Source organism: Rosa rugosa, chromosome 3 (genome assembly GCF_958449725.1).
Source record: "Rosa rugosa chromosome 3, drRosRugo1.1, whole genome shotgun sequence".
Taxonomy (NCBI): Eukaryota; Viridiplantae; Streptophyta; class Magnoliopsida; order Rosales; family Rosaceae; genus Rosa; species Rosa rugosa.
In genome coordinates this window covers 46,003,678-46,022,088 of record NC_084822.1, presented here as the reverse complement: position 1 = coordinate 46,022,088, position 18,411 = coordinate 46,003,678, and the positions used below count along the sequence as shown (strand labels likewise).

General features: G+C 39.0%; 2 protein-coding genes and 1 long non-coding RNA gene across 4 annotated transcripts; 2 read left to right on the top strand and 1 right to left on the bottom strand.

Moving 5' to 3' along the window:
- Positions 1-1,019: 1,019 nt before the first annotated feature.
- On the bottom strand, positions 1,020-4,992 carry LOC133741421 (DEAD-box ATP-dependent RNA helicase 16-like). 2 transcript variants are annotated; one of them, XR_009861909.1, is made up of 7 exons: positions 4,432-4,992; positions 3,762-3,891; positions 3,395-3,543; positions 3,013-3,220; positions 2,123-2,299; positions 1,803-1,845; positions 1,020-1,269 (listed from the first exon to the last, which is right to left on the bottom strand). XR_009861909.1 is itself a non-coding variant. In XM_062169320.1 (6 exons), exons 4-6 carry the CDS (start codon positions 2,252-2,254, stop codon positions 1,043-1,045), a joined length of 402 nt encoding a protein of 133 aa, XP_062025304.1. In that variant the 5' UTR covers positions 2,255-2,299; positions 3,013-3,220; positions 3,395-3,543; positions 4,432-4,992; the 3' UTR covers positions 1,020-1,042. The 2 variants fall into 2 exon arrangements, 1 of the variants encoding a protein (XP_062025304.1); XM_062169320.1 differs by lacking the exon at positions 3,762-3,891.
- A 9,461-nt stretch (positions 4,993-14,453) lies between these two features.
- Positions 14,454-16,171, top strand: LOC133740130 (bidirectional sugar transporter SWEET14-like). Its single transcript, XM_062168052.1, has 6 exons — positions 14,454-14,586; positions 14,711-14,747; positions 14,846-15,056; positions 15,158-15,319; positions 15,417-15,536; positions 15,651-16,171. The coding sequence occupies exons 1-6, from the start codon at positions 14,538-14,540 to the stop codon at positions 15,891-15,893; spliced, it is 822 nt and encodes a 273-aa protein (XP_062024036.1). The 5' UTR covers positions 14,454-14,537; the 3' UTR covers positions 15,894-16,171.
- An 824-nt stretch (positions 16,172-16,995) lies between these two features.
- On the top strand, positions 16,996-17,741 carry LOC133735403 (uncharacterized). The gene is made up of 2 exons (XR_009858985.1): positions 16,996-17,175; positions 17,585-17,741. It is a non-coding gene; the product is annotated as an uncharacterized LOC133735403 (long non-coding RNA).
- Positions 17,742-18,411: the final 670 nt, after the last annotated feature.

Sequence of the window (18,411 nt, the reverse complement as noted above, 5' to 3'; positions counted from 1 at the left end):
ATGTTTCTTAGGATGTCTAGAATGGATCTGGAAGGTTTCAGCTCATTTGAAGTTCATTTGGTCAGGTGGTCGCTCCTTCTTCCTTGCTTGGCTTGGTTTCTCCTAGCCGGAGTAGGAAAATGTGTAAAGTTGACATTTTTAGTGCATTTCCATTTTTCTCCATCATTTTATGGACCTAACACTTATTTCATCATCATCTACTCCAATGTACCTAAAAATAAAAATTGAATTAAAAATCGATTCGTTAAGGAATTAACTAAGCAAAATGTGAGGAATTAACTATTAAAATACCACATTAAAATGCTCCTATCAACGTGTTATTTCATTATATACATCGCTTTTGTTTTATAAAACCAATGTTCTTTGTTTAATGATACATCAGTTTACTTTATGGTAGGTGATTTGTGCGTTGACAATAGATTACGTTTTGGTATTTAGAAATCGATGTGCACTGGTTTTGGGTACATCAGTTCTGTGGACACAATTCGATATATTGATAACATAAGACATTGATTTTCATTTTGGTACTGATTTCTAATCTCTCAATTGACATCATTTTCCTTGGTATTACTGTTTTGTTATGCTTTTATATACTTCACTTCATTTTGACAAACATAATGTGCAAAGTTTGCATCTAACTGCTGTTGGGAAAAGAAATGCATTCCCATCATCCAAAAATTGAGGCTTTCCATTAATTTCTTTTCAAATTCATGATTCAACATAATTCACAAAATAAAACCTCAAAACTTACAAAGGCTAGCCTAGACATTTGATCCAGCTTTAGAATTCTTATCTGTAGCCACTTTAGTAAACCCTATTGGAAATATTTCAGTGTTTGGAGCAACAACACAATACTCAAGAAGGATCAGTCTCAATAACCTTGAACTCGACACTCCTCATTCCTCCTCTCACAATCAAGAGATCACGCACCCTTCCTCACTAGGGTGTAGGCCTCCAGGAAATAAGCTGCAACATATCAAAAGAGTACGTAAAGTATAATCATTTAGCAACTTCTGGTCTCTGCCTACTGAATGAAGTATAATCATGAAGAAATAAGTGCAAAAAGGAAGCTAAAGTAAACCTGAGCACTGAAAGACTTAAGGGGGTCCTTATCTTCCTTGAATTTTTTCTTGAATCCACGGCGACCAAGGTTGGCAAGCTTAACTCTCTTGCTGGCTTCTTTAGTTGTTGCATTCAACAGATAATCAGGCACAACTCGGTGAGGAGCAGGGGGCTTCTTGCTCAGAACCTTGTCATGTTTCAACAGATCTGCGCAAAAAAAAAAAAAATTAATAATGCTCATGTCTTGCAACTTGAACTGATACAGCGAGTATAATATAAGACTCAAATACATCCAACCACAAAAGTTTGGTACCTAGATCCTTTCGGTTAGCTACATATTTAAGCTGATTACTTCTAAAAAAAACAAATTTCTAAATCCAAATAAACTGCCAAATAAATTTCCAAGTTCAACAGATGTGTAAAACTTTTGGTTAGCTACATATTTTCCAAATATATATAAACTATGCCATGTGTAAAACTTTCTCTACGGTAACTCCTTCACAGTGGTTGATAATAAAACCAGTATCAATAATTTGAGATTAAAACATGGTGACATATGCCAAACTAATAGTAATAAATGAACTTCATATATATATATATATATATATATATATATATATATATATATATATATATATATATATATATATATATATATATATATCTTCAATAACTATAGAAAAGTCAAACTAACAGAACATATGCTTAAGATTAAAAGTAGACAGGTATCATATGCTTACCTGTCAAAGAAGCAGATCCACTCCCACCGTCAATTTCAACAACCTGTGTCAGTAGACAAAGACATGGGGAATTGAATCAAACTTTCTTCAGGTCCACATTAATTAAAACAATCTTGAGTCATAATCATCATGAAATGCACTACCGGAAAATCTTGTGAATAAAGAGTAAATAAAGGCCAAGCAAAAATAATACAATATCGTAATAGAATTAACAAAAGAAAAATACTACCGATAAGTGTGGTTGGTGATTGTGTGGATGTATTCAATAGACAAAATAATCTTGAAACTTTCAAAAAGAATTGAGGGGGAAAAAAAAGGACCTCAGCTACAGCAGTTCTACTCTCAACAGTTTCAGTAGCATGAAGTGCATTAGACAAATCTTTTCTCATTTCTTCAACCTGTTTGATGGCATTTTTTATGGTCTGATCGCGGTCAAGTACAAGTGAGGGCATTATTTTCTCTTCTTACAATTCTTTTTTAGCATCAGCCCACTGCCTCTGACAAGGAAAATCATAATTTCAAGTTGTTAACACCCAAACAATAGTCCTTTGAATCTCAATAATATAGTTCCAATTCAAAAGGGTAATAACATAAATTCAAAACAACAATAACACAGTTCAATTAATCAACCAGGACGCACAAAAAAATTATGGACCAACACTAAGCACCCTGCACACTAAATATCATGAAGAATTCTGGCATAGGATATCAAGAAAACAAGAATGTACAACAAAATCATTGATATAACGATATAATTGAAGGAAGCTAGCAAACACAGTTTTCTAGAACAGCTCTACTGGAACAATTAGAAAAATCCTAAATGTAAACGTACTGGAACAATTAGTCCATGATGCAATACAACCTAAAATGTATCAGAATTTTTGCTTTAGCAGTATCCCATCAAAAATAAAGAAAAAGAAATACAATGCATTAGTAAGAAAATGATAGTCCAAAGCTTACTAACAAAAGTATATCGCACAACTATACATCATTAACATTAATTCCAGAGACCGTATTTCATAGCTAATGGCAGGGCATGGACCTGAAAAGTAAAGACAATGTGTTGCTATAGAACAAAAAAAAACATTAAGAAGTAGAACCAAAGGAATAACTCAATTAAATCTACCTATAGTGTAACAGATATCAAACATATTATCAAACTCAGGAACAAACTTTATATAACAGAGGAGAAACATGCCAGAAATCATACATGCAGGATAATGCAAACTTCATCTTTTTCAAGTTTTCCTATTGGATCACCTGTCCCCGTCAAGTTTTCCCTTTTTTAAGATTGATCTTGTCCATGTTCATAAGGGTTGAAAGACGATATTGCACATATGGTTCTTCAAGAGGAATACCACAGGAGATCATTTTTGCAACAGTACTATTGTCATCGATCTCGCCATTTCTAAGGGCAACTACAAATACAGACAGTAATGGAACCAATCAAAGAACAAGCCATGTCGGACAAAATACAAGTGGAACATATAAGAAATAAGACAACGCTACTTAACCAATGAAAAGAAACAGAAAAAATCGGCAACCAATTTGACCCCAAACAAAAGAAAATGAATGAGAAAAAGTTTCTTTACCTCTGAATGCTGCGCTTGTATTGCTAAAAACATCACGAGTCTCTTCTAAAGCTTTCATAAGTAACTCAATGAAGTATTTTTTTGGCACCCCTCCATGGTATAAAAGTGCAATCAAGTTCCTCAACAAATACGTTTTCTTACTAAGTTTACTGCAAGATCAAAAGTTTAAGGTGAAATTTATGCCTCAAATAATAGATAATAGAAACAGGTAATGCTCGCCCTGTATATGAAATTCTCATTCACAACTAACATCCTTGAGAAGAGCAAAACTGTATCCAATATAAGCCAATAATAACCAAGTTGATACAAAGTAAGTGATTTCACTGCAGGGAGCAAAAGCATTGAAATTATTGTACGATGGATCTACCTTGTTCCTACTAACTCCAGTGAATTCACTGTTTGGGGTCACGTTGAGTCAAAGTAGTAATAATGGTGTAAAATTACTTTCCACAGCTAGTTTCCTCAAACTTTGCTCCAACGCTGAAGCACGAGTGTCCCTAATAGATGTATGAAAACGATGAATGATATATGAAAACAAAGATCACAAAGATGTAATTTGCAATGCCGCAACATAAGAGTTAACCCAACAAAACAAGAGTTAATTATACATCTAAATCACCCACTAAATATAGAGATAAAAGACATAGTAGTCATGAACGACTAATGAAAAGTAAAACCTAAGCGTGACCTACTCAAATCAACCAATAAATACAAGATGAGAGGCTGAAGTCCATTAGTAAATATAGAATTGAACACAATAAATCAAGCCACAAGCAAAGAAAGGCTAGGAGGACAAATCATGAATTAAAAGTGCAAAATGATAGTTTCTCAAAAGAAAAATCCGGATAAAGGCAAGGCATAAATCCAATGAAAGCTAGATCCTGTTCAGATCAAGATCCAATCATAATATTCAGAATTATGGCCTACATATGTGTAAAGAACCGATACAACCTATAGGGATAAATCCATACACATCTGAAACAGATCTACTGATAGAACTTGAAACAAATTAATGAGAGATCTGGAGAAAAATGGACCTGCATATTGCACTTGACGAGGTCAAGATAAGTACAGCCATGTGAGTAAGACACAGCTGTGGATTCCTCCTGCAGTACAAGCAGCATAAAAGGCCGGCGAGTACATCTCGATCTTCTTGGACGGCTCGCTCGGAGACGGAATGACCAACCCCTTGGTCTGCGAGACTGCCTCTCCATTCGTGTTGAAGCCGGCGCTAGGGCTGGCGTGAAACATCTTCTTAAGCCAAAAAGTTTTGGCGGAGGAGGAGGCGTAGAGGAAGCTAGGGATCAGAGACTGACGGGAGGATTTCTCAGTGAGAAGCGCATTCTCCTTGGAGGCTTGCCGGAGCTGGGGTTTGGCGACTGGGGAGGCTTGGCTTCATCGTCTCCTGTAAGAAATTGTGGTGCGGCTGCATAGACTTCATCTTCGTCAATTCCAGAGAGAGACAGGCGGTTTTAGAGAGAGTTAGTGAGAGTGAGAGAGAGAGAGAGAGCGGCGAGAAGGAGGAGGCCATTAATGAGAAAGAGACAGTAGAGGGAGGGGGTGGTGGCCGTGGAAAGATAGCTGGAGAGGAATGAGGATGGGGCTAGGGCTTCGCGGAAAGAGGGAGAGTGTTAAATTGGAAGATAAAGTGAGCGAAGGTAAAAGTGGAAAAAATGACCAAGTGTGAGGGGAATGAAAATTTTGTTCCCCGCGTGTACGAAATTTTTTAACTGTACATATCATCTATATTACATACCGCCAAGCATAATCAACGACCTCATAGGTGGGCCCCACGACATGGCTAGCCCCGCCTATGGCATGCATCCGGTAGGCCGACACCCGAGCTACGTTGTCATGGTGGAGGTCGGTCGGTACCTTGCTAGGAGGCCACCCTCCCATGCTCTCCAAGAGGCTTCAAGAGAAGCAATATGTACATTGTATCCCACATCGGAAATATAGAATAGATGGGGACTTCCCTTAGCTATAAAGGGAAGTCCTCCCCTTCTTAGAAGGGATGGATCCATGATCCCCTCACTTGTATCACTATCAAAGGCTACTTGGCCTCACTACATAGTAAAATATCTAAGTGGACGTAGCCTTGCCTCAAGGGCAAGGTGAACCACTATACATGCTTGCGTCCCTCTCTCTCTCTCCCTCTCATGATCCACACTTAATCTCGTTCCGTATTCTTCAGTAGAAACATTGGCGCTAGAAGGAGGGTCCCTATGTTTGGGAATGAACCTCCAACCTTGAGCAAGAGTCATGTACGGGTACCACAAGTGTGCGGGTACGCGCAAGACCCCGCACCCTCTACTCCCAAGCTCCACTCTTCTCCGACACTCATGAGTAGGCGGGTACGTGCAGGACCCCGCACCCTCATAGCCCATCATCGTACTCATGTCATTTCTACAACCAAGCGAGTCACGTACAGGTACCATTGCACAGCCCGCTCAGTACTTCGAAATTCTGGGAACCAGGCGTCCCCGATAGCATCCTCATTTCCTGGAGAACATCACTGGTAACTCCATCACCCCACTGCTAGCTCCAAATCGGCAACTCACCACGGGTCTCGGTGAGCATCCCTCCCACACCTCCCAACCTCAACAACTCTCGCACGTCATGATTGAAGCCCGGTACCCGAAACCTATCTAGGCACCCGTCCCTCCTCCTGGATTGTCATCACCGACCTCGATCTCTTACACCCGGTAACCAACTCGATCCCTACCTGGGTACCAGTCATAAAACATTTCTGCCTGGCACAGAATTCACAAACGCCTCCGGCATCCGGAACTTCTCTCGTGCACATCGGTCATCACTTAACAACTTGCCCACCGGCAACCTATCTTACCAGCAGTCCCAACTCGCTCATCGGTCCCGAATTCAGTTGCGGCCCTCATTGCAACCCCGGAACATCTACAGGAAAGACTCGATGTCCGTTGCACCTCAATACCCAGCGACACATCAGTACCGTGGACCCGTGGTCAGGAAGCCATATGTCCGGCATCTCGGATACCAGCACCACCGTCCGGGATCTCTTTGATTTCTAATACTCCGGGAGATCATCAGCATCACGAAAAAAAAAAAAACTCTGGGCACCCAGGAATCCCTGATCATCTCCGGTACCCTCCCAGGCAGAAGCTTCTCTTCCCGGTAGCAGCTTCGCTCCCCAGCACTTCATTTCGTGGCAATGCATCTGCCTCCCAGCACTCGGAGCTTCACCTCCCGGTATCCCTCGACACCGGAAACAGTATCTGGCTACGTCTTCACCCACCAATCCTTCCACCTCAACCAGGACATGCAAGTATCCCTCGACACCGGAAACAGTATCTGGCTACGTCTTCACCCACCAATCCTTCCACCTCGACCAGGACATGCAAGTCCAGAAATTCAGGACACTAGATCAGCCCTTCCGGGTCTCCGAGCACCGACTCGGTCACGATCCATCTCAACCCGTGACCTCCACCAGTCACTGCATCCCGGTGACTCACCACGGTAATTAACCTCCCGGTGACAGCATCACATCCCGACGACACATTTACATCCCGGCTGCACAATATATCCACCCGGTAACCACCAGCCTACCCGGTACCCGCTCATAAACATCTTTGCTTCCGGGATCTTCACTCGAACTTGCTACCTGGACTCCTGAATGACAACAGCTCTAGGATCCCGCCTGCAGACCCACTGAGTCAGCAGCCTTTCGGGCCCGAGGCTCCAGGCAACTTGAACACGATCTCGCTAAGCCATATATCACCTCGGGTACACATGCACCTGTCCGGGACCTTCTGGAACCAGTCTCCCTTCCCGTTAGCTTTGATTTATCCTCCCACACTGGAGGTAGACACACTCCGGGATTCAAAAAAAAAAAAAAAAAAAAAAAAAAAAAAAAAAAAAGGAGAGCGAGAGGAGAAGGAATTGCTCAGTACACCCAGCAAGCCAAACCCAGTACTCTCCCAGGTCCTGCTTCAGCGAAGGATTGAATCGAGGCTTAGTTTGAGCTCTCTTCCGGAAGCTTGGGCTGGCTTTGCTTTTGTATTCCAGAACATCCAAAACCAGATAAGTTCTTTGTCTTGATTTTGATTTAATCTTCCCCTGGTGTATCGAATGTCAGCATGCTTTCCTGATCTCGGTGGCATCTGTTATTCATGACATATGTTTGAGGCACGAACACGTGCATAGTTTTGCTGCTACACTAATGTTTGCTAGCCCACAAACCTGATACCACGTATCCGCACGAAACTACATGATGAGTTTTCTAGCTCATACATGATACATATATTATGGCTCATGCATAATTCATTCCATTGCTTCATCAATTATATGATTTATATCTGATGCATGATTGGTTGTCCACCACTACACGATGCATACATGGGAATATACATGTGGGTCACATCATTTTGAATTTAATAAAGACAACTCTGATTTACAAGTTTAATTGTACTTATGGGCAACAAGGCAGCCAGCATAATTAACTTGTCTTTCCAATGGTACCATGTTACTATACATGATCCTGTACAGATACACATGCAAAAAAATATCTATGCACACCAATTAGGTAAGTGTTTCACATATATGGTCTCTCTGACCACGCAATACAAACAGACCTTCAATTTCTACATTACTTCTTCAAGTTCGCCGGAAAATTATTACTACTTTGCTTTGCCATGGCTACCCATGATTACTATTGCCATGCAATAATTGTGAATTTTTGATCAGTACATGTCATGAATTCATAATTTTTCTAGCATGCTAAATTAATCTTCTCATGTAAGATTAATCAGTTCTATATTTACATGGACAATTCAATCCTTCATGCTATTTAAGTGAATTTAAATTGTCACTATATCTCTCAAACCACATCAAGGCATACAAGCAAATTGTATGTGATTCATCAATACAATCATATGAATAGCTTGCTAATCACTTATTTTGTTTTGCCTTCGGATGAAGTAAAATCACTCTAAATCGGGCATCTTCTTGCGCATATAAGGTCGAGCAAACTATTGACCACTAGTTGATTACATGGAGCGTCATGCTTGGACAACTCCAACATGATTTGGCACTCATATGCTGACTCCAATTCCAATCCACTCCAAATCGGCATAAGATAAGTCACAATATCTTCTTTTTATGCTCTTTAGATTTGAGATAATACAAATGCTTTACATGCTTCAATAACGATTTCTATAATCTAAGCATATGCCTACAACATTTGATACTTTCAATAGCATATTCATTGTGCCTATTTATCTAGTGTCATGCTTCAATTTAATTGCAAACCAATTAAAATTGCTACATACATATAACACTAAATAAATGCAATATGCATCTCATAAATCCTCGCTCCGAGCGCATTACCCCCAAGGGGTAAGCTAAGGTCATATCCTTACATAAATCCTCTCCAATCGGCGAGGTACCCCAACGGGGTTAAGAGGCACCGGCCCTAATTCTACCCGAGGCCAAGCCACCGGGTACCGGACACCAAAGCCACCGGTTACCCAACGAGGTTACACCAAGTCCTCAGTCCTCATCCTATCCTTCCGGGTACCTCAACGGGGTTACAAGGCTCAATCTCTGATTCTACCCGGGGCCACGCCACCGGGTAAAGGAGGCCTACAGGCCCTCATTCAACCCCATTGGGTTAAGGAGGCTCAAGCCCTCACGTGACCCCACCGGGCCACGTTGTACAAGCCCTCACTCTACCCTTCCGGGTACTAGAGGCATCAAGCCCTTACTCTACCCTTTCGGGTATCAGAGGCTCAAGTCCTCATTCTACCCTTCCGGGTACCGGAGGCCCATGTCCTCAATCTACCCTTCCGGGTATCAGAGGCTCAAGTCCTCATTCTACCCTTCCGGGTACCAGAGGCCCATGTCCTCAATCTACCCTTTCGGGTATCAGAGGCTCAAGTCCTCATTCTACCCTTCCGGGTACCAGAGGCCCATGTCCTCAATCTACCCTTTCGGGTATCAGAGGCTCAAGTCCTCATTTACCCTTCCGGGTATCAGAGGCCCATGTCCTCAATCTACCCTTCTGGGTATCAGAGGCTCAAGTCCTCATTCTACCCTTCCGGGTATCAGAGGCCCATGTCCTCAATCTACCCTTCCGGGTATCAGAGACTCAAGCCCTTAGAAAACCCCACTTGGTACCGAAGGCGGGGTAAGCCAAGGTCCAGTCCCTTGCTTTTGAGTCATCTCACCTCCCGAGCATTCTCTATACTTGGGGGACTTATTCATACCACTTATCACAAGTGGAGGTAGTTCCCGACCGGGACTATCATTGAGCTTCACGCTCATACTTTTCGTGCTACGATCTATTAATGGAAATATTGAAATTTTTCCCCTATTGTTGGTCGCAACAATTAAATTTCTTTTACATCCCATTAATAAGACCATAGGACAAAACTCTCACAACCTATCATCCGCTCAACATGAGCGAGCTCAACTCTTACATTCCCGTTACACATGAGCCAAACAATCGGGTTATGGCTTATACGTTCGGGTTACGTAAGTTAGAGATCCTTCCTCTAACCTATACTTGGGGGACTATCATGGTCACGCCATAGTCTCGCTAGTATTGTCAATATATACTACGATGCCGGAACTCTTTGCTCAACCTCACCGGTATCGTCGAACATAACTCAAGTCCTAAACTTCGACTGTACTAACTACGTGACTTGGGGGACTCGGCAAGTAATAACACTCCCGATCCTAACACATATGTCTCACGTGCATACAACATATACATATCACTATGTACGCGTCATCACGTTCATCACATATCTATGCATCATACACACTTTGTATGCTATCACAACCACATACATTTTTGACTTATACGTCGTTTGTCAACATTACATAATATGAGCATCCACACCATGTGTAACATGCATCTCACATAAACATTCATGCCCCTCGATGCATTTGACTTAAATGTCACTTAGATTGCCCTAGTGCAATCAATATGTATTTTGTACACTCTTATCTTATTTGCAAGTACTAGCGTGATTAGGGCCCCGTGGCACCAACCTACCCGTAGAGTCCCTTCTTACTTACGGAGTTTGGGGACTAGTATGGGTATAGCGTTCAACGAGGTCATCACTCATACTTGGCGGCATCACATTTAAACTCCCCAACCAAGAAGCGCTTCTTACTCGGGGACTTGGGGGACTTGTACATACCATCTATATTACATACCGCCAAGCATAATCAACGACCTCATAGGTGGGCCCCACGACATGGCTAGCCCCGCCTATGGCATGCATCCGGTAGGCCGACACCCGAGCTACGTTGTCATGGTGGAGGTCGGTCGGTACCTTGCTAGGAGGCCACCCTCCCATGCTCTCCAAGAGGCTTCAAGAGAAGCAATATGTACATTGTATCCCACATCGGAAATATAGAATAGATGGGGACTTCCCTTAGCTATAAAGGGAAGTCCTCCCCTTCTTAGAAGGGATGGATCCATGATCCCCTCACTTGTATCACTATCAAAGGCTACTTGGCCTCACTACATAGTAAAATATCTAAGTGGACGTAGCCTTGCCTCAAGGGCAAGGTGAACCACTATACATGCTTGCGTCCCTCTCTCTCTCTCCCTCTCATGATCCGCACTTAATCTCGTTCCGTATTCTTCAGTAGAAACATTAACTTAGTCTTTCCGCGTTTTTCAAAATTTTGGAATCAAAATATGGACATCGGTCAACAGTAAAAACCGATGTTAATTATGTAAATAGAAATCGGATTTTCAGAAACCGATGTTAGAATATTTTTTTACATCACGTGCAATCTCAACTGATTTAAATGACGTGATGTCTAATTGTCTATGAGCATAATTCTAGTAGTGTTTCTAGTGGAGGTATCTACAGCCAAGGCTTCGTGTCTTGTGTGAATATTTTATTTTATTTTTCCTTGTATGCTTTCGAGTTGCTTAGAGCCGATTAATTACTTTGGTTATGTCCAATACCTAATCCCCGAGGTATGATAGGTAAGGTCCAATTATTTTCCTCATTTGATACGATTTATATGCTTGCGAGTATATGGTTCGAGTTAGTCTCTCTTGACCTCTATCACCGTCTATGCCTTTGTTGGAAGCAAGCACATCTAAAACTATCGATGTCACACGAATTGAACAGCAAGAAGAGCAATTCCATAAAAGAGCAAGCGGATGGCAACGAAATAAGTGTTTGTGCACTATTCATAAGCACAATACTATTCATATGCACAATATAGATATAATTAGTTTGAATAATACTTCAGAGCTCTTGTACCTTCCAATTAATTTTATGAAGGTAGGTTTGGTATATGTCTAAAACTACTTATGAATGTGAAAGGTACATTGTTTTGTACATACTAATTAATTTGACTCAATTTGCACGTTTTTTCATTTACTTTTGTTTATATTTTTATTTATAATACTTTAAATAGCAAATTACATAAAAGTCTTTGACAAATGATTATTTTGCTACTACATCCATAAAATTTCAAATCATGTTCATAGGACAAACTTTTGCAGTTAAGGACAAGTTGTTGTCATGTGCCAACGACAAATTTACAATTATAAACTTCAAACATGGATAACTAAATATTAATTATTTCTTTAATTCAAACACTTTTATGTTCAAAACTTCAAATAAAGAGAGAGAAACTACATCAAAAAAAAAAAAAACACAGAGAGAGAAACTCCATCAGACATTCGTCATGTTCTGTTACTGCACTCGTTCAGTTCTGCTACTGCTTGAAAATCAAGACAATATTGAAGGTTAGGCCATCTCCAGTAAGGAGGGGCTATATTGGGTCCATAAGGCTAAATGTAGCTCTTTCCACCCCCCTCTCCACCTCTAGCCCTTTGGACATTCCCTTGTTGGAGTTCATTTTTTAGCAAAAAGGGCCAAAGATTACCTATAGCCCTCCTTATTGGAGATGGCCTTAAATGATGAACAGTAGTTCTATAATGACTTTTTTCTTTTTCAAAATGAGGATATGATTGATAGAGATAAATAATTACAAAGATAAGGGTTGAATCACCATCCAATACAAATCAATCTAAAAGCTGAAGATGTGATTTTAGCCACCCCATAAGGATTTAATTGTTCAACAGCTCAATGGTTCTTCTTTTTTAATAAATTTTTGAAAGATGGGAAATTCAAACAAGAGGAGTCTTAGAATATTGAGATTCTAAGACATGGTCCAAGGCAGTGGATTGATCCCAAAAATCTCCATACTTTAGTTGCAATTATGGAGATAGAAGACGATGATTTTTTTTTTTTTAAGATTTAATACAAGTAATATGGGAAAATAAATTTTACAAAAATTAGGAGAGATCTATATAACAACTGTTCAAAAAAAAAAAAACAAAAACAAAGGTAATAGTAAGAAAGTCCAAATATACAACAACCATATTAAGTTATTTCATTTTTTTTAGAGAATATGTCAACACGTTTATAGATTAGCAAAATTACACATAACGATATCATCCACCTTGTAGGGTTGTCAAAAAGAGTCGTTATCTAAGCAATTCAACATTTTAGCAGGCAATGAAGTTATTACATTTGATGTTCTTGACATTGGATGTTATTTGTTATTATAAAAATCTTGACAGTGGATGTTCTTGACCTTTATATTAAGTTATTACATTGGGATTTTCTCATTTGCTCACTCGACCTGCTCTCTCATTGTTTAGTAAATAATTATCTTAATTTTGAGTTGGTAACTAATTTAAAAAAAAAAAACATCTTTATGGGTATTCATAATTTGCTCACTAGACCTCTCTCATTTTTTTTTTTTTGTAAATAAACAATATGGATACTTTAAAACTCATCTTTAATTCTCATAAATTTTCTTTTATATGAAAAAGTTTTTATTTTTATTTTTTGTCTGGATGAGTAAGGTTAAGTTAGGTACTTGAAAGAGGTTTAACTAGCAAATTTTACTTTTTAAAAAATAATAGGGAGGTTTAAAGAGTATGAGAGATCAAATGAGCATATATGGAGGTCATAATAGAAAAACTCCTTTATTTTTTTCATATAACAAATAAATAACTAAATAAATGTTTACTTATTAGTGGTAGATGGTTTTGAGGATTCGAGGTTTTGGTTGCGAGGAGATGAGTTACTTATTGGTGGTGGTGGTGATGTCGTTTATAGATGGCTAGAGACTGAGTGGGAGATAAGAGAACGAGATAGAAGGCCACCAGAAGATAAAGAAGGTCGTGAAGAGCCATGTGTTTTAATTTTTTTATTTGGGAAAATATCACAAATAGTCACTGAGTTATGACCTATTCAACACTTAACTCACTGTATTTTCAACAATATCACTTAACTCACTCACTTTTACATCCGTCTTTCACTTAACTCACTGTCGTTAATTCTACCATTAAAAGCCATTAAAATTGAGGGTATATTTGTCTAAACACTAAAAAAATTCATTTAAAAAAAATTCTGGAACAAAAAAAGAAGACGATTTTTTTTCAAATTATATTTAAATTAAAATAAAATCCTTGTTTATTAGAAGTTTCAGAAATTGAAACAAAATGAAAAAAATCTAATAAATTTAGAATTTTTTTTAAATTTAAAAATATATATTTAAGCATTTTGACAAATATACCCTCAATTTTAACGGTTTCTAACAGTAGAATTAACGGCAGTGAGTTAAATGAAAGACGGATATAAAAGTGAGTGAGTTAAGTGATATTTTTGAAAATACAGTGAGTTCAGTGTCGAATGAGTCAAAACTCAGTGACTATTTATGATTTTTTATCTTTTTATTTTATTTTGACCTTTTTTTTTTATAATAATTTTTCCCACCTAATCTCTTGTCTGATTAGTGGTGTCCTGGTGCTGGGATACCACTGCATGGGTGTGTGAGTTACTAACAACTAACCCGATCAAAAAAAAAAAATCTCTTGTCTGATTTTTCTAACGATTATTAATTAATTTGAACGCTAAGCCCCACTTAGAGTCTAGGCCTGTGCCCAGGTCCCGCCAAACCAAATTTTTATTTATATATATAGACACACACATGTTCACTCGATCAATGCAAGAACTCGGATCAAAAATTTCTACTTGAGTCTTTGTGTTAAAGAGCTTTCCCTCAAAACCTCAAACTCTTATTCATTTACGAGCAGAGCTGAGCTTAACATTCAAGAATGGCAGCCCTTGATCTTCATGTTATGGCCTCTGTTTTTGGCATTCTGGGTAATTTTCTAATAAAGCTAGCTAGTTCATGTAGCTATCTTCTAGCTTTTACCAAATAAGCAAATCTTAGTTAGTTCTATTTTACTAATGTTTCAATTCTCTAAAATTTCTAAAACTTCTATAGGTACCATCTTCGCCTTCCTTGTCTACCTTGCCCCACTGTAAACATCTCTCTCCCTCTCTCTCTCTGATTTTCATGCATATGGGATTGTCTGATTTTCATGCATATGGGATTGACCAACTTTGTAATTTTTTGCAGACCAACATTTTATAGGATTTTCAAGACAAAGTCTGTTCAAGGTTTCCAATCTACACCCTATTCAGTGGCATTGTTTAGCGCCATGTTAATGCTCTATTATGGCTTCCTCAAGACAAATGCTTTAATTCTCATCGTGGTCAATTCCATTGGCAGCTTCATCGAAACTGTGTACCTTGTAATGTACTTGATTTATGCACCACCAAAAGTCAGGGTACTCTTCTCTCTTTTCTGCTTCTAATGTATATTAGAAACTATTTATGTTAAGAGTGAAGATGGAAATCATGGAATTAAAATTTTATTTTGGTTTTGCAGATTTTCACAGCAAAGCTGCTTGTCCTGTTTAATGTCTTGGCTTATGGTTTGATCTTAGGGGGTACAAGCCAAATCCCAAATGCTAGTCGGCGGTTGACAGTTGTTGGGTATATCAATGTTGTGTTCAATGTCTCTGTGTTTGCTGCTCCTCTTAGTATTATGGTAAGTCCATTCATGCTTTACGTCTTAATTATTATCCCTTTTTGGTTGATCACATACTAAATACTTGATTATTAATTCCATTGACTTGTTTTTTCAGAGGCTGGTTATTAAAACAAAGAGTGTGGAATACATGTCATTCTCATTGTCACTCTGCTTAACCCTTTTAGCTGTTGTGTGGTTCTTCTATGGCCTTTTAATAGAAGATTTATTCATAGCGGTACAATTTCTTTCTTTCCTGCTTCCTTCACCTCTTATATAACCTTCTTCTAACAAAAATTTGGTATGCTGATGGACTATGTTGCTTATTTTCTCTCATGTTTTATTTGTATAGGCACCGAACATCTTAGGGTTCGCCTTTGGGATTGCGCAGATGATTATGTTCTTAGTCTACAAGAAAAAAAAGAAAGTTGCCTTACCAGAATGTAGTCTAAATGATCAGATACCAAACACAGACAGGGTTGCTACTGTAGAAAATGATGACATAGTAACAGCAGGTGAAACTAATACTCAAACTCAATTGGAAGCGGGGATAAAGAAGAGTTCAGAAGCTGATGATCATGAGAATCAATCGTAGATCATTACACAGCTGAGTACTGAATCAATTGTGTGAAGGCAACTGATGAACCAAAGTGACACATTTATTGTGTGATCAGATCACAGTTAGTAATATTCAAGACGGGAATTAAACGTCAAATATACATACATGAATAATTAGTACGTGTTTAAAACAAATTGTAATGAAAAATACGCATGTAAAAATGCGAGCATACAAATATCAATATATGTCATTTGTAGTGTCTAGTATCATTTGGTCTAGTGACATAAGTATCTCTTTGTATTCGACTCACAGAAAACTAGCTATTGTAATTCAGTTGTTAACGTAATAAAACAATAAAAAATTTATTGATTACTGCCCTGAGTAGGAATGAGGAGGATTTGGCAGAGGTGGGTCGTGTCTTGGAAGATTGTAAAGCTTACATGACGGCTTTTCAGTCTATCCGGGTTCGACACATATATAGAAAAGCAAATGGTGTAGAAGATCACTTAGCACACCTTGCTAGTGTTGGCTTACTTGATGATGTATGGTTAGATGAGACTCCTGCTATTATTCAGGATGTACTCTATGAGGATTATTATAATTACTCTGATGTAGCACGGGGTTCAGGGTTTATGTCCCCCCCGTTGCAAAATTTTACTATTAATATAATAAGTGGAACCGGGCGTGGGGTTGAGCCTCCCAGCTAGGCTGGGTTCCAAACCCCTTTCAAAAAAAAAAAACATAAAATTTCAAGAAAAAATCAAGGTGAACCATAATGTGTCCTAAATATTACCATTTGTATATATAAAACTTCAACAAATCTCACTTGTTTAATAAATGAAGTGTAATATACATCAACCAGTGTTGCACAATTGGAATCCAACCCATGTGGATAACGGGCAACCCCCATTTAAAACGGCAAATGAAGGCATCGAAGGAGACACCCAAACAAGGATTTGAATCTGAGAGAAGAAATAGGTAGCTATCTAGAGGCCCATCTAGGGACGTAGTTGTGCTTAAGGCTACTTGGGCTGTAACCCGAGGGAGATTTTGGGCCAAAAGTTGTCAAGTATAGGTATAGCCCAAATAATAATAAAATTATATTAGTTCTCGACACTTTGTGTCTCAGTCTCAGTCACCGTATGTCTAAGAACTGAGAATCAATTACATAGCCACCGAGCCACCTCCCTTTGAGGCTCAATCCCGCCGATCTGACTCCCTCTGTCCCTCACCGCGACTCCCTCTTACTCTCTGAGGCTCAGACGCTTAGTCCCGCCACTGTCCCCACCGAGCCACCTCCACCGCTCCACCATTTGAAGTAAGGGTCAATTAGAATTGTTGTTCATTTGGGTTTTAATTGATTCTGTTTGTATATGAATGAATTGGGTTTGTCCTTTTTTATGATTGTTAGTTTGTTACTGAGAAAGTCTATAGTTGCAGGTCGGTTTTGTGCTCCCGTGCCAAGATGATGATAATGATTCAAGGGTCAATTAGAATTGCTGTTTATTTGGGTTTTAAACTTTTAATCGATTCTGTTTGTATATGATGCATTGATGTTTGTATAATCAAAGTACGATTTCCATAGTAGCCATGGCTTCCTCCACGGTTTTATTTGGGTTATAATCAAAGTCTGTTTGTATGATGCATTGAATACATTAATTGTCTGTTTCCATAGCTCCTCTGTTGCTATATATAATCAATTAGAATACCTTGCTTTTGTTGTGTAGACGGTGGTAGTATTGGAAGGGAGCAGTGGAGCAATTTGGTTGGAGATTTTATCTCTTCAAGTCTTCATCTTGTGAGTTTAATTTGGTCATAATCTTCTCTTATGATGGAGATTCATCTTATATTACTGCTATGTCATTATTGATGCCTTAATGCCTATGCTATGCTATGTGCCTATGTCCATTTTCATGCTCTGTGCCTATGTCTACATAATCAAAGTTCGCAAAATTTTTATATAGCTAAAATTAGTTCAACCCAAACTCAATTTCTGGCTACGTCCCTGGGCCCATCTCAACTTTTTTTGATCGAGCACCCTTGTAGTTATAGAGCATACTCTGCTGCTTTAGGAGCTCGTACCAGCCCCATATACTTCTCTCGGGGCCTGATCTAACCAGAGCCCCAGCCTCTCTCTCTCTCTCTCTCTCTCTCTCTCTCTCTCTCTCTCTCAAACTTGCTTGAAGCAAGCTCAGTGGGTGTCTCTCAAAATAATAGGCAAAGAAGCCCAGACTACAAAAAGCATGAACAACTTTTGATTTCGGGGCGGTTGTTTGCAGACCAAAAAAAAAAAAAACAATGAGGCTTTAATTACCTATGCACAAGCCAAAACAATTAAGGCTTGGTTGATTGGTGTGCTGGAGCTTTGTTTTAAACATGATTAATTGAATACAAGAGTGATCAAGATCATATGTTGAGGTCAGATCAAGATCATATGTTGAGGTCATGATGTGGAGAGATAAAACATGATCATACATGGGTCTCTCCCAGTTGCACCTGCAAGCAAAAGAAATTGAATTAATTATTGCCAGTGAAAGCAAAATCATGGGTTCAA